Source organism: Aythya fuligula, chromosome 1, assembly GCF_009819795.1.
Source record: "Aythya fuligula isolate bAytFul2 chromosome 1, bAytFul2.pri, whole genome shotgun sequence".
Lineage (NCBI taxonomy): Eukaryota > Metazoa > Chordata > Aves > Anseriformes > Anatidae > Aythya > Aythya fuligula.
This window is the reverse complement of record NC_045559.1, coordinates 151,747,163-151,770,121: the sequence shown is the minus strand read 5'-3', so window position 1 is coordinate 151,770,121 and position 22,959 is coordinate 151,747,163. Positions and strand designations below refer to the sequence as shown.

The 22,959-nt window shown below is 39.2% G+C and overlaps 1 protein-coding gene across 17 annotated transcripts in view; it reads right to left on the bottom strand.

Moving 5' to 3' along the window:
- The window catches only part of DOCK9 (dedicator of cytokinesis 9), a 125,973-nt gene that overhangs the window by 85,009 nt on the left and 18,005 nt on the right, over positions 1-22,959 (bottom strand). For 12 of the 17 annotated variants that reach the window (XM_032182225.1, XM_032182295.1, XM_032182319.1 and 9 more), the window contains exon 2: positions 5,046-5,162. In XM_032182225.1, the coding sequence (XP_032038116.1) occupies positions 5,046-5,162 (117 nt within the window). Of the gene's footprint in view, positions 1-5,045; positions 5,163-12,888; positions 13,151-22,959 lie in introns of those variants that run through there. The other 5 variants (XM_032182216.1, XM_032182327.1, XM_032182312.1 and 2 more) reach the window with 2 other exon arrangements.

The window sequence follows — 22,959 nt, the reverse complement described above, 5'->3', positions numbered from 1 at the left end:
TAGTGAAATTTCTTTGAACACTTCAAAAATAATTATTATGTTTTGACCAGTTTGTGCTCTCTCTAAAATGCAGACTCTACTTAAATATGATAATTTTTTTTTGCTTGTTCCTTCTACTCAAGACATGCCTTCCATTAGAATCCTAGGCTTACTTCTATTTCTGTAAAGCTGGCATGATACCTATTTCCAGAGCTACTTAACTCGTATTAACTAAAAGTCAAGAGCTCTACGTGAAAGTGTTCTAAATCCACATGACTCAAACCCAAAGGGAACAAAGGTGAAACAACAGCTAAACTAGGCTCCAAAACGCCTTCAAAAATAACAATGACTTTGTAATGCCATCATTGAGTAGGAATGTACCCATGTTGGACTTCCTGCAAGTAAACTTATTCTGTATTGAGATTAATCTTTACTGAAAGAATGGAGATTGTACTCGGAAGGTGCGTATTTTGAAACAAAAATGTTTAGGTATAAGGTGTCTTATTGCAAAGTAATCACTAGTAACAGTTTTGGGTTAAGGTTTCTTTTAATTATTTACCTACCATGCAGTTAAGCATCACCAAATCCATCGTTATTGAGCTGTCAATGTGATTCCTGGAGGTAGTCTATTTTAAACTAATGCTACTTAGTCAAGAAACTATTTCATTATTTACTAATTTAGTGAAATGCAAGTGACTTGGATTAACATAATAAGCCATGAAAAGGCACAAAATTCAATATAAGAGTACCCAATGGACCTGCAATAGACTCTTGCTGGGAGGCAAGTATCTAGAAGGGTGACTGAGTGACTGACAGCACTGCAACTGAGATTAGTAAGAGATGAACAGGCAAATTTCCAAGGAGAGGGAGAAGTGGCTCTATCATCTTAATAAAACAAACACATTATATGGAGGCCACAGTGAAAATTAAACAAAAAGTAGCTAGAAATTAACAGTGTGCAAAGCACAAAGGTACCACAAGGTTGATGAGAACAAGTTAGGGAGAAACCTGATTGGGGATTCCAATGCAGAAAACTCAGAACTTGAGCTTGTGAAAAGCAACTGGAACGATCTTGAAATGGTAAGTTAAAAATGACACAATATGTGGAGAGAAAGTTGCTGATGAAGAGGTCTTTTAGAAACCAGAGGAAAAGCAAAGCTTGCTGTTGTTTGAATATGATAACACTAGGGAAATGTAGAAACTCAAAAAGTTTTTTAAAAAATTACAATCCTAATTTGAATAGAAAGATCAACATGAAGCAAGACAAAAAAAAAATCACTTTTCTGAAAAGTAAATGAGCTGCTACCATATATATATTCACATACACACACACAAATATGTATGTATGTAAAATAGGAACGAAAAAACAGGATTCATAACCTCAGCCAACCAAATTTAGGATGATGGCAAATGCATTTAAGTGTAATACTGGAAAGTTTCATGTAACTAGATCAATTGGCTGAAGACCAATCTTTGAACCTTTGTCAGTTTTCCCAGAGCAGAGCATTTTCTGCTCCATCCGTGCTCACATATTTCTTTGGCAGTAGCTGAGTAGCTGGGGGGGAGGTAAGAGCTATTTCTATCTGTGTTTGGAGAACAGTCACAGCTGAACACAAACAGGTGAATTACTGGTTTTGGTTTCACCACCCCCATCCCCTTTTTTCTTCCTCACTAGGGGAGTAACTTTCACTGGGAGAAAGACAGAAGAGCAAGCAATACATGGTCCAAAGAAGCCTGCCACTATGCAAGCTTTCTGGTTTCCAATACAGACTTGAAGTTCTCATCAGATCTCCTTTACTACCTAACATCTCTGATGTGGTAACAGTTCAAAAACTGAATGTGGTATTGGCAATGAATTCAGAACTAGATATTAAGCGAGTCTTACAATGTGGCAGGAAAACTCTTAACCAAAACTCAAAGACAATGCAACTAGAAGCTGCTAGAATCAAGGCAGGTCGACTCTGTTTTAATTCCCAGTTAGCTGATAGGTAAACTATTCTGTAATTTACTTGAGGAGAACTAACAATAAGGTAGTTACTTAATAAATTGGCAATAAGAATCAAAATAGCAACGTGAACATAGTTAACATAAGTTAACATAAGTTGCACATATATCAAACACATTTGAAACCTGTAGCTAGCAACAAAAAAAAAGAGAAAAAGGTACAAAAATATTTTATCCAATCATTATTTGTTACAAAATCCTAGCAGCAGTTAAAGGGCAAGTTGTTGTTATGAACTGTATGGAAAACGTCTATTAAATTATATTTTGGTTAACTAAAGGCATTAAATGAAAAAATGTTATACAAATTAAGCATGAACACTCGTCTCTAATTTCTCCCCCAATAATCTCCACTTTAACACAAATTCAACAGTGTTATCAATCCACCTCCAGGAAACATGACTTCTGTACTCTACTAAAAGCTGCAGAAGTGGTATCCAGCTGCTGCAGAGTATTAGGAGAGATTTTCTGTGCCTTTTTAAGCGCTAGTTTTAGGGCAATGCTGGTAACAAAACAACCTTACTCAGTGTCTCAGAAATTATTAGGGCTTGGCTTCCTTTTTAGGCAAGTGGTTATTAGATTGTAATCAGTTTAACCTAAGCACGAGGAAAAAACTTTGCAAAAATAAGATCAGAATGTTGTAAGAGGAAATGGCTTGAACAGGTTTTTAAACAATGGTAGGAGCTTCCACCTATAAGCTGTTCAAAACACACATTGAGGCAGTTCTAAATACTGTAACTCATTGTATTGAATTCATCTTATGGGGGCGAGGGCAACATCAGGCATTTGAGTTGAGGCTTACCAAGAGCTGCCCATGCATTGTGTAACAGCAACGAGTCAGGAAAGAGGAAGTAGAAAATAGTTGAAGTAGAATGGCAAATGCAGGAAACATGCCTTCAGTTCAATGATTACAATTATATTGGCAACCATAACAAGATTAAAGGTTTCAAAAGTGTAAATATGATTATGGTAACCTGCACAGGGTTAAAAGGTGTAAATTGCTAAAGCATAAATAAGCATATAAGAAGTTTCTGTTCTGACAGTAATTTCTTAATGTATCGATTGATAGATTTAAATTCATCATGTATTGTTGAAAACAGCCTAGATTGCTCAAACTGTTATTGGAGAGTCAAACGTGCAATAAAAATGTTCAGAGAAACAGTTTGAGTTAGCACATCTTAGGAGGAAATATTTGACAGAAAAATAATAAAATCTGACAGTATAAACCAGTCTTCATATGTAACAAGTGCAAAACGAGACTGCCAAAAACTTTATAGGGGAAACCTAGAAGATGTGTTCAGATTATTATACTTCTGAGGGATAAAGAAACAAGAAATCTGACTTTAGGCATCATTTTAGGTAATTTTACCTAAAAGAAATTATTCTATGTAATACACATTTCAGTGACAGCCCTGATAAATACCTGACCACAGGACCCAAACAGAAGCATAATGAGAGACATTAGTTTGTGAATAAAATTCGGTCATGCCCTTTAAAGGAGCAGATTGAGGACCACAGGCAAGCTTCAATCATACAAGCCTGAAGTTAAGAATTGCAGAATAGGCCAGTTGAAACAGCCCTTAAACTCTTCAGACATCCCACAGATTATCCTCAGGCATTTTGTTTGAGTGTTCTTGATAGGCTTCTTTCATCTCTATTGGTAATTAGGAGTTGGTTACCAGAATGACCCCTGGTAATTGAGCTCTCTAGTCAACTATATGAGAGCATGCTTAGCAGAAATGTTATTGATTCCTCTTGATCGGCTACAATGGAGAGCCACACTGCAGAAGGGGCTCCAGCCTACTTCCACTTTTCATTTCCCAAACCAACACCTGGTTATAGGGCATCATCATGAGTGGTCTAGTAGATATACTAATATTCAAAATGTTCACAGACAGTATGATTTCCTTTCATAATAAGTCTTACTTACAGTCCAAACTTACACACGTGGTTGAGGATACATGAAGGCCAAGCAATTCTCTGAATACCTATAGTTTGCTAAAAACAACATTTTTATCTCTGAATAGGCAGGCTACAAGTAAAGCACGAGTAATAATGAAGTACACAGACTATATTAAAAGCAGAGTCCAGCTGCACTCAGGTAAATAGTTTCATAGGCTACAGAATCACTTAAAAAGTCTGTGTAATTTATGGAACTTTATATGCCCTTGTGTAGAAATACACCAACTCATCACAAACTTTCACCATGACAACCACAAGCTTAGCTTCAACTACTTGGCTGAATAAAATACTCAGCTATTCAGGTCGGATTTTAGAAAACAACTCTAAGGTATTCAACTGTAACACAGTCTCTAGAAGTAGTTAATTTAGATGCCTGCATAATTTTAAAAACAGGTAGACACTGACTGCAGGCATGCGTGAGAGACGTTCCTTACTATTTTACACCAGTTACAGTCTCAAAGATGTTTGTGGCTACTCTAACTGGATCTAGAACGAGACACAAAAAAAGAGTATTCAAATACGCTATGTATTTAGGTAAATACAGGAGTTCTGCAGAAATATATCAAGATGAGCACAAATTTCATTTCAGTCTGTCTTAAGTCAGAGCCCTTTATGCAAGGGGTATTTTGCTAAAATCCAGTTTTGTCTAGTGACATACAGCTGAGAATCACAGCTTTCATTTGAACAGATTCTAAGATTCATGCATGCCCTTTACTGCTAAAGAGGAAAACAAAAAGTCAATTTAAAAATTAAAACATGACAAAAAGCAGATCCTTTTTTTTTTTGAACAGACATCACATGATTTCCTGCTCCTGAAAGGGGTGAAAATATCTAAAAATGACTGATCACCTACTTCAAATGGCAGTAAAATTGCTGAGTTGCAGAAGTAGACTTTATAATCTGAACAGATGAAGAAGCTGTGATATTTCTTCTACTGTAGCCTGACAGAATAGATTGAGCAATGTAAAGGGACTAATGACAATTTTATTTATTTAAGCTAGAGAGAGTTATGAGTGTCATTCCTTTATTATTTAAAAACTACTGCTAAAAATCTGGTTTTAAAAAAGGGAGGGGGGGAAAGGGAGAGGCAGTTATTAAATTACCTGAAAGTCATCATAAGGGAACAGTAGCATTTCACGTAAGGCATCATTCAAAATCTGTGTTTTCCTCTGAACGATGACATTTTCGTAGTCTATTGGTTCTATGAGCTTTGGTTTTGCCTAGAAGAGAAGAGAGAAAAGAAAGAAATTCAGGTATACTGAGGAAAAAATATAACTGTTGGCCACTCTAAGAAGTAACTCTTTAAAATGTTGGCAGAATGAGATTTCATCTTCACCAAAAAATGACAATATTGGAAACGTAAACTTCAAGTCACGCCATATTATGGTATGCCATATACCGTATGGATAAGCACAACTGACATTTACGCAGACAAGCACACTATTTGCATCAGAAAGAAGAAACAAAACTATTTCACAAAACACACTAAGGCAGAGCTTATCAGAACAAACATTTATATATTTACAGCATAAACAGGAAAAAAAAAAAACTGCTAATCTCTTTAGTAATTACCTTTGCTTAATGCTGCCCAGAGAGCTCTGATCTGGGTTCAGCAGGGATTAAAACACAGTCTTAGCTTTGAGCTTTGTTTTAATTCAGGAAAAACCTGCAATAAGGATAGGCTAATTCACATTCCTGCTTCTCTCTAGTTTTTTCAGAATTCCCATAGGCCATTTTTCTTCCCCTTAATTGAATGTGTAGCTTTCTTCAGATACTACGCGCTATTCAACGTTTAAAGCACTACACAACAGAGCGTTAGAGCTGGCTGTGCACAATCAGTGAAAAACCTTCATTCACCTCACCAAGCATCCTGTTCACTGGGCACATAGCAAAACAGATTTATAGAGCGATGCAGCATGCCAAAACCTTCACTTTTTTGAATGTGAATCATCAAGCAACAGAGACTTTTGTCACATTTTTTCTTTTCTCCAACGACTCCAAATTTTGTCTGCTTTGAGCAAATCGAAAAGCAGAAAGGGCAGAAATCCAGTAGAAGACAGGCCTCTATATTGTCACTGGTTAAACTTATAACAACTTTAAATACTTGAGAATATAAATTAGTTTGTAAATATAAGTAATTTTGTGTTACACGATAAAAATAGAGAAAAACTATACAGTAACAGCTGCTGGTAAAGCTTTATCTGTATCTAGGCAATGTAAGGCAGATCAAACTAAAAAACTGAGCTGAAACATTTTTGTATGTCTCAGAAACATTACATTATCTTGAAACTGGGATTTCTTTATGAAATGAACTGTATTCAGGACAAAGACTTTGTTTTCAGGGCTTTTGATGTGACATATTACTATCTTCTAAGTATCGTGACAAGTTTCAGAGCGTGAAGAAGCTTTCAAATTCAAATGAAGTACACGAAACCAGCATTCAGAAGCCAAGACACCCTCTGCTCACTTGTCTCCCACTTCCAGTGAGGGTACGAGGTCTCCACCTGCCCAGGCAAGCAAGGTGCCCGCCTGTCAGTCACTGAGCCTGAGCTCAGCGCACTATTAAAAGGTTTAGATGCTGCTAGAGTGCTGTGGCCATGTCGGTCTTGGCGATGTTACTGCTCCTTCTGAAGGGTTTCTCATGAAAAATGATACTTAATATGCTGCATTGGCAGGCTGAGCATCTCTCCCAGGCTGACCAGCCTTTAGGAGAAGCAAAAGTAAATAATCCAAATTAAATAGGGTCCAAGCAACGTATAGGGGATAAAAGAGCTCTTTAGCCATGTATACGGTAAATCTTTTTGGTTAGCTGCAGCTTTGGATTCACAACTGGCTTCAATTAATCGAAAGGAGGGCTGCCACCAAAATGACCCTCTCTCCCGTGGCACATTCCTGAGGCTTCTCACACTGGTACCAGCCAACTGAAGTCACATTTTTGAGCCAAATTAGGAGCCGAGCTGGCTTTAGAGGGCTCTTCCCAAGCAGCCAGCTCTCGGGCAGACTGGCTCTGCGGAAGGCTGCTCAGCCGGTGGCACGACCGCTGGTGCCAGCGGGCAGGAGCTGCTGGAACCATTTCAGAAGCGGGGCAGCTTCACATCAAACCAGTGCATAAAACTCTGTCCTAACTAAATGCTGCTGAAGGGGCAGTTTGAATTCTGGTACTTCGGTTCAGTGCAAGTCACAATTTTAAAAGTATCCTTAAAAAAACAAAAAGGTAACTCAAGACAAATATTTTAATATTCTTAAAATGCAAGTTGAGAGGCTTTTGTAAAGGAAAGAAGAACCAACCATGGCCAATACCATCACAAAGTTCACCATATCAGGTCATCTACATGTACTATCTGAACTCGCAAGCAAACGGATCATGGCATCAAATCCAGTTGACAGCAAGGGAAAGCTTGTCACCTCAACTCGGCAATGGGTTTTCATGTGGAGCTGCACGTGATCAGCTTCTCTTGCTTTTTCTCCCTGGTGCTGAGAAACCACATCCACGCTCCTGCTCATGCTCTTGGGAAGGTGATAGGGGAAGACGAAGAAAGCTAGCTCTGGCTCATTTTATCTTTTTCATCTCTTGATTCTGATTACTTTTAAAAACAACTAAAATTATTTCATGTACACACACACACAATCACTTGTGTAGCATGCTGATTCAAAAACCAAAAGCACATACTTCAGCTCCTAAAGGCATCCAGTTTGTTGCAAATTCATGACTATACCCTATAGGCACAAAACGGGTCCACCACATCCTAAAGCTGATAAAGATCCTTAAAAGCAAGTTTGTTTTAGTCACGTTTACTACATGTAAGCATAATGTGAGCAAAGCTAAGTTTCCACTTTACTAGAAGCTTCAAAGAATCCAAAGCTCTCTGGAGCTGATGCCCTGAACATACATCTCTCCCCTAACTCTGTGGGACACAGGTATAGCGAACAGGACCAGAAAGCCACACCATCTTCTTATTTAATCAGTGAAGTACCCAATTTACAGAAATATCCTTTCTGTAAGGACTCTTGAAGATTTTCCTTCTCCTCGTTTTTCCCAAGCGTTACCCAATTCTTTCTTTGTCACTTGTCAGATTCAAAAGGAAGAGGATGTTTTATCAGTTTAAACCAGATATGAAAAAGAAAACAATAAACAGCACACTGCCTTGGCATTTAGCCAGCCCTACAACATCACAAGGAAGCAGATTCTCTCTCAAGCTCTTTTTCAGAAAAAAAGATTTTTCCGGTGTATTATTGCATGTAATATATATTTTAAAAAAGAAAGCACTATGTACATACAGTGTTATTGAATATGATTTATGAAGCAGCTGACACAGATAAAACTCAGCTTGGTCAAGACTGCATAACCAAGCTTACAGGTACAAAAGCCAATCTCTCAGACAAGACCTAAGTTTTCCTATGAATTTGAAGAAATTATATTTTTATCTTAGTCATCTAAGAAAATGCTAAGAGCACGGGGTTTCACGGAGCTCAGCAGTTGACCTAGCCACTGCCGTGTTCGTTGGAAAGCAAAACAGAGGAAGTACCTGCTGTACCACTTAGATTTTGGCAGCGTTTTATAGGCAACGAAATTCATCAGAAACGAGAAGCATTTGAGAACAGCAGTCCTGACGCCCACATGGTAACTGGTTAGATCTGCTAGAATGTCATTTATGTATTGGGACAAGTAGTGTCAAAAGAGATCAGATAAAAAGCAGGAGCATTAAGATCACCTTCCTACAAAACTCAACCACTCACCTTCCTACAAAAGAAGGGATGATCAAGTTTTTCATAAGTGGGGATTAGTTAGCCTCATGCCATGAAGCCTCATTTGCCTTATAAAACCATATTTAGCATATACTCCTGCACAAGCTTATTAACAAGTCCCCATAAAGAGAAATAATAAATTACTCAGATTTATCAACTTTAAGCCTAACTTTTCCAATACATTTTATCACAGAGCTTGTTCTTAAATATCGTATCACACATTATCCCCTTTCTTACGTATGGTTGATTTTGTGCCTTGAACTTCAGGGCAGTGGGAGGGAATAAGCTTCTGTGGCTTTATGTGAAGACCGCATTACCACTATGCATATAGTTAAGGAACAATATGTTTTCATTGACAAATTCAAAGTTTTTATGCCTCTGGGACCTGAAAGAATGAAATGCATTCTTTAAGTCACCGGTTCTCATGCTTACATAAACAGACCAGGGCTAGAAAGAATCACCCACGCAAAGAGTAAATGGTTATCCAGGCTTTTTTTTGTACCGTGTTTCTTTAAAGAACAGGAATTATGTTTCTATTTTTTCAGTTTAACCAGAAAGCCTGAAAAAATCTTGTTCTATTGTTTACCCAAGACTTAAGGGGGCTGTACCAGAAAGAAGTTCCAACACTCAATGAACACAGCCTAAATTACAAAGCATTGTGCTTTTATTTACAAGAAGTACTTAGCTGACAATCAAGATCCATTTAAACACAAGAACGCTTTTCAGAGCTCAAACATTTTGTCAAGGCCTTCTGAATTGCCAGTATTTACATCAGGTTTCTAACACTGATGTAGTTCCAGTTATTTGATTTCTCGCCTCTTCTGCAATTTGCTTTATGTTCGGCCACAAAGCAAGCACGCTGCATCCTGGTAAATTCTCCCACCAGCACAGAAGCTTCTGACAACAGGAACAGGCGTGGGCAGTGCTCTATTAGACAGAAGAACTCACTTTTATGCTTCAAATCTATTTCCAAGCAGAAAGATGCCCTCTGGATGCTCCAGCCTCCCAGAGACATCATCTGGTTTGAAAGCAGCTGCTAACTTCAAACAACTACCAGAGTGCAAGTGGACAGCACATGTGCTAATTTGGTGACCTGCACAACAGCCACCACCAGAGCCGTTCATCCCAAGGGAGGCTTCAGGGCACCACCTAACCAGGGAATAAGACTGGGTTAAAATCTGTCAGACTTCTGTTTTCTACACACTTCTCATAGAAGCCCAACTTAACTCATCTTGGTGTCGAAAATTATGCAAGACAGCAGAATGATACCTACAGGATCACAGGATGGCTGAGGGTGGAAGGGACTTTGGAGGCTCCAACCCCCTGCTCAAGCTGGGACACCTACAGCAGGTTGCCCAGGAGTATGCATTTTAATATTTTTAAGTACTTCAGTTTTACTTTGCTCCCGTCTCTTAAAAGTTATTCTCCATTTCTCAACATGGAAAATAATCCATTTATTTATTTATTTATTTATTTATTTATTAAGTTTAGAAGATTTTATGAACACAGTTTACTTCTGTTACAGAAGTTTGACCTACCAAGTGGCTTGTCAAGGGGACTAACATTATACAGGGAAATGAAAATAAAACTTTTAACACCACAGTTTCCAAGTAGCAAGCACACTATGGCTCAATGTTGAAACGAGACAATTCAGACAAGTATCTGTGTCTTTATCAAAAAAGCAGTTAGCCCCCTGAAAGCTCTGTTGAGGTGAACCACCGCTTGGATTTTTTCCCCCCCACAGTAACAAAAATAAAGGAGGTGAACCACTAACCTTGATTTAGAGAGTTAGACTTTATTTCAAACAGGAATTCACTTGGGAAATTTGACAGCCTGTTTTATGCAGATGATCAAACAAACAAAAAAAAAACAACATGGCGATCTTCTCTGACTTTAACAACGATTATGCAAAATTTATTCTCTTTAGCATCCTACTATAAGCAGAATAATTTAATTCAGGCACAGCACTCAATCAAACAGCATAGTTTCAATATCACATAGTGCTCATAGCCCTAAATATTTCGTTTCCTAAGTATTCTGGCAGACTCTTTGTAAACTGCGTTTACTAGACTTGGATACGTATTGCAAAAAAAAAAAAAAACAAACCAAAAAAAAAAAAACCAGCTGATTCTGTCCAACCATTATAAAGACTACTCAAAAAATTTGTGTTATGTAAATCACATCATGATCACCCAAACAAGAGAAATGCAGCTACACCTGAAAGAATGTTTTAGGCTGCAGCCAACACGAAGTATTCCTAGAGTAAACCAGAAGCCCTGTTCCAAAAGGGGCTCTCCAAAAGTGATCTAGTACAATTCTATTGTTTTCTAGCTTAGAAACTTGAAATTCTGCTGTTTACGTTTTGCAACACCAGTTAGCAAGGTATCGGCCTTACTTGTTACTTTACTATACCTCCATGCGAGCACAAAAATACTATGGAAGTAAAAATCTAGTGCACCATCCCAGCCCAATGCAACCAAAATGGACCCAAACACTATTGTTGAATGAAACACACAGCCCTACTTTTTGCTTTCTGTCTAGCAGTTCACACACTGCAAAGTCTCCTTGCACTGTTTCATCTAGTTTTCCTCCAAAAAAAGCAAAAATGGACATCCTGCATTCTCTAATTATATGCCATATATACACTTGTCTATATATGTAACAGATTAAGACAAGATTAGCAACTGAAAGGAAGGCAAGGACATTTTTGTGACACCTATGTGGGACCTAAATGTTCTCCCTTAAAATATTGACCTCTGTTGTAAACGCAACCACTTTATCTAAAAATATCAAACAGGAGGGGAAACACTGGTGGTGTATCAACCCCTGAATATTAAAACCTAGTAGTTCCTAGAAAATTAAAAGGACATACTTCATAAATGGTTATAAGTAAATGCAGCGACCTTTTATACTTTCCCCCCCCCCCCTTAAAGCACATAGTGATCGACTGCAGTACTGTAAGTATCTGCAGAAACACTAAATATCCTCTCAAGAGTATTCATGGGGGAATAAAAACAGTTCTAAATAAAGTTAAACATTCCAGAGGCAGGAAAGCACACACAAGATTAGCTCATATTGTACTGATGAAAATCTGGACCAGAAATGAGAACACACCCATAGAGAAAAAAACACGTTTCACTAACAATTGCTCTGAACAGAGCGAAACTAAAGAAAACAATGTAAAGAAAGAGAAAAATCTGTCTCGCTAACACACATGTAAGCTCCCAGTTATGTACAGCAACAATTCCCATAAAGCCCCAGATGTGTATTAGTACGTACGCCAATTTTTTTTTTGTTTGAGTCTTAAATGCATAGCAAGGAATTCCAGTGGGGCTGGGGGAGGCACTGCGTGAGGATCACAGCCCCCGCTAACTTCAACCACAGCCAGACAAAGAAGAGGAGACCTTCCTCCTTTTACTCAGCAATTAAGGATGAGATATTGCTACATGAAACGGGGATGATTTATGTAGCTCCTTCTACTGATACGTGTTTAACAGCCCTCCTCTGTTACTTGAAAAGGTTTATTGTCCTAGCCGCAGCGAGTTGGTGGATTCATTACAGCTTGCTGATTATGTTCTCTTGCTGTCCTATTGCCACTCCAACAGAACTAGTGTGTAGCAACAGGAAAAAAAATGATTTTATTTGATCACCTCCCTCACATACAGGAACATCGCCTTTCCCCACACTGGAAGGTAGTGTGAAACTTTAAATCCCTAAACAACGTGCATTGAAGACACTGAAAGATAGATCTTTTGACATAAGTACACCTGAATTTAGACAGTTCTTTGAAAATCTAAGTAAAATTTAACCATTACATGCAGTCTTTAGACAGTTTAAATACATTTGAACTGAAAGGTACACGGAGCAGTTAAAAAAAACATACAGGTGCTGGAATGGATTTTGAAGCGTAAAGTCTTCGCCCTTCGTGAGACTACCCTGGACACGACAGACATTGCAAAGCAGCTGGTATGAAAACTAAATTCCAAAGTCACACTTGGAGGGAACTAAAGACTTGGTAAACCAAGGCTGCCAAAATTAATTTATTAATTTAAAAGGCTGAGAACAGACAAAGAACCAAAACCAAATCTGAAATATACCTAAGCAAGCGAGCTGGAGCTTCTCGTTAGCATCAAATTAAGCAGTTTCAGGCAGAACTGGAGTTACTAGAGAGAAGAGAGAGCTTGTTTAAATGATTCTTACCATCACTACTACAGCAGGACTGTCCCCTTCTGCTTCACAAGCACCTGCATCCTTGCGCTGCTGCGGAGACTCTATAACAAGGTCTTTTTTAGGACTTCTGATCGTTCTTGCCTGCATTCTTTGGTTGAAAATACAAAGAACTGCAAAACTGTATGGGTTTTGGCATCAAAATAATTAACATGCCAGGGATCCAGTGAAAACAATAGCTTTCTCCCAGCACAAGCAGCAGAAAGTACAAACTAGTCTAACTTCTCAGCTGCAGTTTGCTAAATCTGTCATGGTGGGAATGCATGACAGACAAAGGCCAGCCCCTAAGCGTGTTGTATTCCTCTAGAGGAGGGGAAAAAAAAGAAAAGGTGGATCCACTGCGATGCCTTAAGGTTATGAATCAAACAGAAGAGAATGTGGGTTTCTAAGATGACCACGTAAAACAGCCAAGTTTTTACAGCTCTTATAAAAGATATGGTATTTTGAAATATTGTTATCATAAAAATTAGTCAGGTTTTGATATGTAAACATCTTCTGTAGTTCAGAATGATTTCTTTATATGTACTTTAGAAGGTTTTTTTATTTTTTACATTGATATCACTCAGGTACTAATCTTGATCACTAATCAAGTACTTTCTCTCAGACCAATGCCTCAAACAGATAAATTGAACTTTTAAAATGGTTTTTTCTTTAATCAGTTGGAAGGAGGGGGGGAGAAACGCTCTTTTTAATCTTTGTGCTAAATCCATTTTATGAATTTACATTAACATCAAGTTGTCTTACAGTAAAAACCCAACTTCTAAAGACACTAATTCAAAAATAAGAGGGGTACAAACTCCTCTTTACACCTTAAATTTTCAAGTGCTCAGTTCTTCAGGTGAACTACCAGCCTCTCTCAGTCTCTCTACTTGCTCAAGTCACACTCTCTACCTCTGCCGGTTCATTCCTCCCTCTGTGGGACCCTCCAGCATCTCCTCCCCATCTATGACCAAGCACCCTCCAAGAAAACACTGAGAAGACAAAAGCAACAACATCTCTATACATCTTGACTGAAGTCACTTAGAATTACAGAATCATTAAGGTTAGAAGAGACCTCCAAGCTCATCTGGTCCAGCCATCACGCTACCACCAGTGTCACCCACTGAGCCATGTCCCCAAGCACCATGTCCAGCCTTGCCTTGCACACCCCCAGGGACGGTGACTCCACCACCTCCCTGGGCAACCCGTCCCAGTGCCTGACTGCTCTTTCTGAGCAGAAATGGCTCCTCATTGCCAGCCTGAACCTCCCCTGGAGCAACTTGAGGCCATTCCCTCTAGTCCTATCCCTGGTTATCTGCAAGATGAGGCCGACCCCGAGCTCCCTACAACTTCCTCAGCTCTCCAGCCATGAAGAACTGCCAGCCATCACCTGCTGGCTTTGGCTTCCATGTGATTATTTTATTTTTTAACAATGCAAGACACTGGGCTAGGGGTCTTCCCTGTCTTGTGAAGACTTTTCAGAAGCATCTCCTGGCCCCCCAATTCAAAAATTCAAGCCCTTATCAGTATCTTCCACCTTTCCTGGAATACAAACTCAAACCATGCTTCAATCCTGCTTTTGTAAACCAGTGAGGTCTCACACTTTACCACTGCTCAATGACACCATTTAGCAGATACCCACTCACAAACTAAGAGGCAATAATTTTTAATCAGGATCATCATTGTACAACCCTTTAGTGTAGTGCAAAGCAAATTGGTATGCAACTGAGTTGATGATTTTGGTAGTTTTGAAGGTTCCATTAGCTCCCTCAACTACTACTTTTAACGTATGATTGGATGCTAAATTCCTCCTGGAAAAAAAAAAAAAAAAAAAAAAAAAAAAAAAGTGCTATGAACAGCTTTCTTCAGGTTTTGAGAGAGGTATTTTGGTTTTTCTCTTTACCTCTTTTTTTAACATTGATGAACTACGTACGACTTCCAAATGCAGACCTTGGTGGCTATATTTCCCTGTCAAAAAGACAGCTGAGAGAAAACTCAATTTCCAAGTGAAGCAGGACCCTAATTCAGACTCCCTGTCCACTGGACAAACCAGACAGCTTTGGAAACTAAGCCACTACCTTCATTCACTTCTCACCTCTGCTCCACTTCTTTGCACCACTAGTTATCTGACTTCAGTCTAACAGACATGGTCAATCTGACTTGACATCAATTTTTCTTATCCTCTTATAGAGAGAAATTCACCGTAATCTGAAGAAACCAGATTGAGTTGTGGAGAAGCTCAAATACCCACCTTTTTTGGCTAGTATTTTTAAGAAGACATCTTCAGGAGCAGGTTTCTTACCCCTGAGGCCTAACTTCAGATGTTAATATTCCTTTCTCTTTCCCTTCTCCACTGGGAGTCTCCCTGCTCTCATGCCTGCCCAGATAACCTTATTTTGGCTTACTGCAATTGTGAAACTGCATCTGACCAACAGTTTGCCCATCCCATCCACTGTGTAAGTCCATTTGCAATGAGCAAAGAGAAAGAGACAATAAAATGAACCTACTCTTAATCAAGATAATAATGACTCACTGTGCTCCTGTCTTTCTCTCTAGGAAAAAACAATTGAGTTCAATGCATTTACTTTTCAAGCAGCCTTTCTAACACATAGATGCCCTAGAAAACACCACTTTATGAAGCTTCATTAAGAGTTAAGAGAAGGAAACCAGCAGTTCAGTCAAATTTACAAAAACAGATCTTCCTGTGCAAGTCAAGGTAGACAATAGTTCAAGAACATGCAGCTACACTTGGCTTTTATTTTGCACCAGCTCCTTTTGTTTTCAGAAAACGGAAGCGCACAACAGCTTAGACTAAATTATACCATTACTTGAGGATGCAGCTGCCAAACAGGAATTTGTTTCATTGAGATGGGCTGCAATTATACTTAACTGAAACCAGCAATGCACAGCCTCATTGTGCGCATAGCACTTGTGAACGCTCGCTGAGAAAGAGTTAAAAATATCATACACTTTAGGCAGTTTCTCTTCTGGTTGATTTAACAATGACTTCTACTTTTGAGCTGCAACAATTGTTTTGTTCTGTTCAGGTACTCCTCTGGAATGGATCTGAGTTACTTGAATTCAGTTTAAGCGTGATTCTCTTTGCCCATCATTCTTCCTATTCTTAAAATAGGAGGAAGGAGAAGAAGAAAGCCAAGAGGCCAACATTTTTATAGCATCAGTTTAAAGATAACCTTTTTTTATTCCTACCAAATGGTTGATGTAATCTCTAGCCTGTATTTCACTAACACATACGCTATCAGAGGAGGTTGCTTTACTTAACGCATGCAAGTACAAAGCAGTACCTACAGAGCTACATCCTGCATGAAACAGACCCTAATTGCTAAAATAGATGTGTTTCCAACACTTACTTCCTCCTGAGGACTTCATGATTGCCTCAGTGATTTAATAAACACATGCACCAAAAAAAAAAAAAAAAAAAAAAGAAAAACCAAGCCATAAAGATGAGATACTGCTTACCTAGCCACCACAGTCAAAAGAAGGTTACATTTTAACAGAGCTACATCAAAAAAATCGCTCAAACCAACTTACGATTCAAAAGTAAAAGATTAAAAACGGGATTTTCAGACACAAAATTTATCACCTCGCTACATGACCTGTAGTTCAAATCATGGAACTGCAACTCACGAAATACAATAACTCATTTTTATGAGACAGTCACCTACCTAAGCAAGGATCAACAGATTCCAGGAAAACAACTTAAGTGGGGGGAAAAAAAAAAAAAAAAAAAAAAACACTTGCTGTGTAAAATTTATTTATCTGCATTTCCAGCATGACTCCCAAAATTGCAGGAAATTAGTAGCTAAGTGGAGACCTACCTGAAAAATAACTCAGATCATTATGGAAACCATACATTTCATCTCTTTAAAAACAGAGTGGCTTGAAGAAATTTTCACGGTTATTACTTCCATTTGCCAAATATTTGGCCCCCTTCTTGCCTCATGTTCCCTTGAGGAATTACCTATGTACTTACAACATGACGTGGGTGAAAGTTCTCTGTATTCCCAGCATATCTCAGCGTTTCATCCAGCAGACTTGCTGCACCAAAGCCAAGCCCCCACATACACCGTTTATTCCTTCAATCACTTTTCCCACCAAGAGCTGACTTCCTAACATGCAATAGCACAAACTGAAGAGTCAGCAGTGAAAAAAACGGGCAGCACGTGAGAATTTCCTCTGAACTTGGATGGAGGAAAGGAGTAAAAGCTGAGTCCCTCTTTTGCTCCAAGTCCCATGTACAACCTGCACCAAGATGACTAAGCTCAATGTGGAACAGTGCATTTGGAAGGGACCTGATTCCAGTTCTAATTATCTCTGGTGAGCGGCCAGTATCTGCACTCACGATACCTACCAGGCATCAAACTTGTCTCTGTTACCTGTTCTAGGGAATTAACTGTTGCTTAACTTGCAGCAACAGAGGGCCAAGGGGAAAAGGGGAAGGAATAATCCTCCTTTAGCTTTACTTTGGATATCCTGTACATTTGAAAATAGAAGAATTTGACATCATTTACTAGAACTCCTTATATATCCTCTACCCCTGTAGGGCACTTGAAATTCCCCTGCAGCTTAAAGCATCTCTTAACAGATAACCTTCAAAACTGGGAAGAAGGATGGGCTGCTGGAGGGGTTTTATGCTTTGTTTTCCTGCAGGTTTTTTGTTTTTTTCTTTTCAAGACATCAGTTCATAGGAAAATATGGGCCCACTTAAGCGGAATGACAAGCACTATTAAAAGCCAATACCTCTGGCTCTCATCTGTATCAGTAAGAGATACTCTAGCACTGCTCTCCCCCACTTGGCACCCTGCCTTGCAGCTGTATTAAAGGCAGAACATTTCATGTGTCAGTGGAAGATTCGGTCTTGCAGCTAGATGTACCAGAAAGCTGCCAAGTTTCTTAAGTGACCAACAGATAGGTGCTTGCTCTGGGAAAATATCTTCAGAAATTCAAGAGAACAGCTCAGCTAGTTGATAGCAAATGGAATACAGCATGCAGGTCACCTGGCAGTTCCTTGCTGAGCACATTGCATTCAGATAAACGAGAAAAGGTCACCAAAAACAAAAAAATCAATTCAGAAGACTCATTCCTTCTGAGTGAACAGAGTAACAGGCAGTGTGGGTTGGAAAGGGCCCTAAGGATCATCTAGTTCCAACTTCGTGAAGGTCAAGGCCATGTGCAAGGTCCCACACCTGGGCTGGAGCAGTCCCATGAATTCATGAGTGCATGAATCCAGGCTGGGTGTTGAATGGACTGAGAGCAGCCCTGAGGAGGAGGATCTGTAGGTATTGGTGGACAAAAAAAAATTGAGCATAAGCAGGGAATGTGCGCTTGCAGCCCAGAAAGCCAACCGTGTCCTGGGCTGCATCAAAAGAAGTGTGCCAGCAGGTCAAGGGAGGCCACATTAGCTGCCACCAATCACCTCCCTATTGTCCATGTGCCTTAGCAGTTTCCAGGAGGATCTGTTACTTAAGCCTACAAGGCACAGAGGTGAGACTGAGCAGCCTGTAGTTCCCCAGGTCTCCCTTTTCTCTCTTCTTAAAAACGGGGGTCATGCTTCCCCTCCTCCAGTCAGTGGGAACTCCACCAGACTGCCACATCTCAAATGTCATGGGCAGTGGCTCAGCAACTGTATCCACCAGTTCCTTCAGATGCATCTCATCAGGTCCCATGGACTTGTGCACCTACATGTTCCTTAGGTGATCTCAAATCAGATCCTCTCCTACAGCAAGAAGTTCTTCGTTCTCCCAGTCCCTGCCTTTGCCTTCTGGGGCTTGAGCTATGCAGCTAGAGCTCTTGCTGGTGAAGGCTAAGGAAAAGAAGTAGGAAAAGAAGTCTTTGCAAGAAGAATCTCACCTTTCTCCATATTCCAGGTAAGCAGGTCTCCTTCAGCAGAGGGCCAACATTTCCCCTAATCCTCTTTTTATCACTGACCTACTTACTTGCCTTTCTTGTTGCTCCCAACATCCATGGCCAGATTCAGTCACATCTGGGCTTTAGTTTTCCTAACTTGGTCTCTGGCTGCTCAGGCACTTCCTCTGTTGGCATGCATCACTTGGAAGGTGATCACTGAATTAACTGGCCTTCTTTGTCCCTCTTCCCTCCAGGGTTTTATCCCGCAGTACTCTACCAAGCAGATCAATGGAGAGACCAAAATCTCCTGAAATCCCGACTGGTGAGCTTGCTCTCCACCCTCCTTGCTGCCCTAAGGATCTCGAACCCCACCATTTCATGGTCTCTGCAGCCAAGGCTGCCTTTGACCTTCACATTCTATACTTCATGTTCTATTTTTCACATTCTCTATGATATGAACGTCTCTAAGAACATCTCTACTATAAGCAGACTGTGTTGATTAAAAGTCTTGTTCGTGTCACGCTTTTGCATACTGTAATCTATGAAGCATCAACTTCAGGTGCACTTGCCTGACTCACTAGTGACTGTTTCACTTCATGCCATCTAAGTAGAAATCCTGTTTTCAGGGAAAACCTGACTGTTCCTTGTGGCCCCACAGGAAAGAAGAAGAAAAAAAGTAAAATTTAGGCAGGATAGGAGACTTCAAGGTTAAAACTGCAACACTGCTATGGGATTTAACTTATTGCTTTGAAATATCTCCATATAACAAGGCATGTACAAGCAGGCAGAGAGTGAGAACAGTATTTGGCTGAAAATGGCTCTTTTCCTACCTGGACAGTAGCTTGCAATTATCAGAAACTAATGCGACAGCACAGACACCAAACCGAAGTGAGTCAAAGCCTCAAGTCAGAACACCTCTCAAACAGAAATGGCTCTGCGCCAAGCAAGCCCAAGGTATGTAGCGGTCTCCCCACTGCATAGTTATCAGTCTTACAAAGGCTTTTTCCAGGAGCTATTTGATCCTTGAGGCAACTGCTAATTCACCTACGCACTTGGGCAGCAGTAAGAGTGCACGTTGGTTTGCCTATAAACTGAAAGACGTTAATTTGTTCCAGGAATGATGTGCTTGGTGAATTTGTACTCCAATTTCCCTTGCTGAGCGGGTAGAGAGATACTAGAGATGGGGATTCAACTATTCTTCAAAAAGAAAATCTAAAAGTTAAAAATTCTACAAGAACCATCAGGAGATTTAGCCAAAATTACTAGTCAACTCTCGGTTGACTTAGAGATACCAAGTTTTTATTACCCAAAGCATTAAGATGAAGGGAGATGGAAAATGCTCTCATCCAAGTGACACAAAAAAAGCTATGGAACAACTGGATACTGTACTTGGACCTGTCAGCTCCTTCCGTATTAAGAGGTCTAATGAGATCTAATGCTCTGGTTGCTGATGGATAAAAGCCACTTTTCATACAGTTGCAAGTTCAAGCAAGTTATGAGAGTGATCTAAGAGTAAGCCACACGAATTACCTGCCCACCATTAGAGAATTGCTGCATGAGCTGTTTGTTTAAGCACATTAAAAAAATATTGCACTTACTCAGCAGTCTGACTTCCTAGATCCTTCCCCTTCCTAAATTTCTACTTCGTTTCTATTGGACTTTTTTGAGGACATCATACATTAAATCAATAAAGTTTTTTTTTTTTTTTTTTTTTTTTTAATCAAATTTACTTCATTTAATATTATTCTGAAGTCAAAATATTTGCAACCGGCTACTGAGGAGTCGTTTCCAGAATGATATGGCTCTGTGCTGTCATTAATCTTCTGCTATGCGGACTTTGGTATATCTCAAAGCTGTCTCAGTTTATTAAAAACCAAATGACTCATGAGTAGCACAGAACGAGCAGTCACACAAAAATTCGATAACGCTAATAGTGACATTGATGTAAAAGTCAACAGGTTACATGGACCAAGAAACTGCAGTTACTAAAACACAAGGTTGGTAGTTCTGTTTCCAGCAGATATCTAAATCTATCCTATTAAAAGTTGGATTCACACTTTTTCAAAATGCCCTGCATTTCCTGGAAATTTTGTAAGCACAAATTAAACATCAGTTATTCAAATTAAGGATATTTTCCGCATCGTGGTGTCAAAGAAAATGACATATGATTAGGCTACATCTTACACACACTCCAGTTACTAAACTACCTGAAATACAGCTAACTAACTACAATTTTATAATATTTAATGAAACATCCAACTTGAGTGAGAAATAAAAAGTGAATTGAGCAAAAAACACTTCAATCAAGTAAAGAAAAAAGCAACTTTTTTATTTATTTTACTTTTCAGATACATATATATTTAAAAAGTCACTCTTCTTCAGCTCTGTCTATCTTCAGAATTATCTATCTCCTCCACCAGTGCTGCTAGTGCAGCCAACTAGCCTCTTCAAGCACTGAAGAAGTTGGAGTTCTGCTAATTTTTGACTTTTTAAATCTTGTTGGTTTTCTAGTCACCACGCCACCATTTTCCCTTGCTTATTTTCCATCTTCGTCCACTATGTGCAACAGCAGTTCAGGTGCTGAAAAGTACAATAACATTTTGCTCCTAGGTATTTGTTGGTTATACTATGATTACAAATAAAATTCACTCTGAATGTAAGAATAAAGGTCATGGGAAAAAAATCTAACCCCAAAATACTGCAACACAACAGAAGTAACATGTAATATCAAGCTGAGAACAGAATTTTTAAAAATAGGAAAATTAAAACTAAATTACTTCAACCATACAAGCTAGTATTTTGAAACTGTATAGAATCACAGTTCTTGTTTTTGTTGGTGTTTATTTTATTTAATTGATTACCACAGAATCATTTACGTTGGAAAAGACCTTCTAGATCATCAAATCCAGCCCTCAACCTGACCTACCGCGTACCATCACTAAAGCATGTCCTTAGTGCCACATCCCCTCATCTCTTAAATACCTCCAGGAATGGGGACTCCTCCATCTCTCCGGACAGCCCATTCCAATGCAGACCACCCCGAGAAGAAATTCTTCCAAATATCCACTCTAAACCTCCCCTGGTGCAATTTGAGGCCCTCTCCTTGTGTTCTAGCACTTGTCACCTGAAAAAGACTGACAACCTTCTTTTCGGTAGTTGTAGAGAGTGATGAAGTCTCCCCTCAGCCTCCTCTTTTCCAGACTAAAGAGCCCCAGCTCCCTCAGCTGCTCCTTGGAAGTCTTATACCCCTCATCTCACTGTAAAAGTACGCAAAATTAGAATGTTTTCTCAATATTTACTGAAACAAATATACCCCAAGAGGACATCTGAGGAAAACATATTTCCACTAATTTTGATGCAATTTTTAACAACACTTTAAACTATATTTTTCATTAAAATATTGATTTATCCCTAAATGAACCTGGAGACCCTAAGAAATCCCATAAACCCCGTATTATAGAACAAGTTAAAGTGTATACAACAAGCTAAAAATGTTCCTATACCAAAGATACAGTATTTACATTGCAGGTTTGAATAACATCAAATGAATAGAAATAAATTACTTTCCTGAGAAGGACATTCTCACCCAGCCCTCATTTCATCTTTGATTTCCTTCAAGCAATCAAAAGAGCAGACATGCTTAAGAGAAAACATTAATTCAATTTAGTAAGAGTTCAGATAGAGCCTCCTGACCTCTGGATTATAGGTTAAATAGGAAAAACAAAACCATACAGTGTATGCTGAGTCAACTACTGCTGCCTCCTTATTTGTTCGCAGAACAGGAGTTTTTTCCTCCTGGGAGAAATACTTCCTGAGTGCTTTCTGTTCACAGGAAATTTTCACAGGTTTTCAACACTGGTTTTGCAGAAGAACAAATGTGTTCTATTAAAGAACTCCCTGAAATTCACTGGTGTTTTGACAACAGCTGTGAATCAGGAGATATTTGATCCAAAATAGCTAAATACCTCAGGATAGCAGCAACAGCCAAAGAGGCAGAGTTCAGAAACTGCGGCTAGAATACATGCTACAGCACAGACAAACAAATAAATAGGTGAAGCAATACACCCACACACGCATCTGTCGCAACAACCAAAATAAAGGAAAAGCCAGGAAGGTGATGTGCACTGCCGCTCTCTTTTTGTCTTGGGCATCCAAGTTCTCTTCAAGGAGGAGGATTCCTGTTGTCTTCACCTCCTT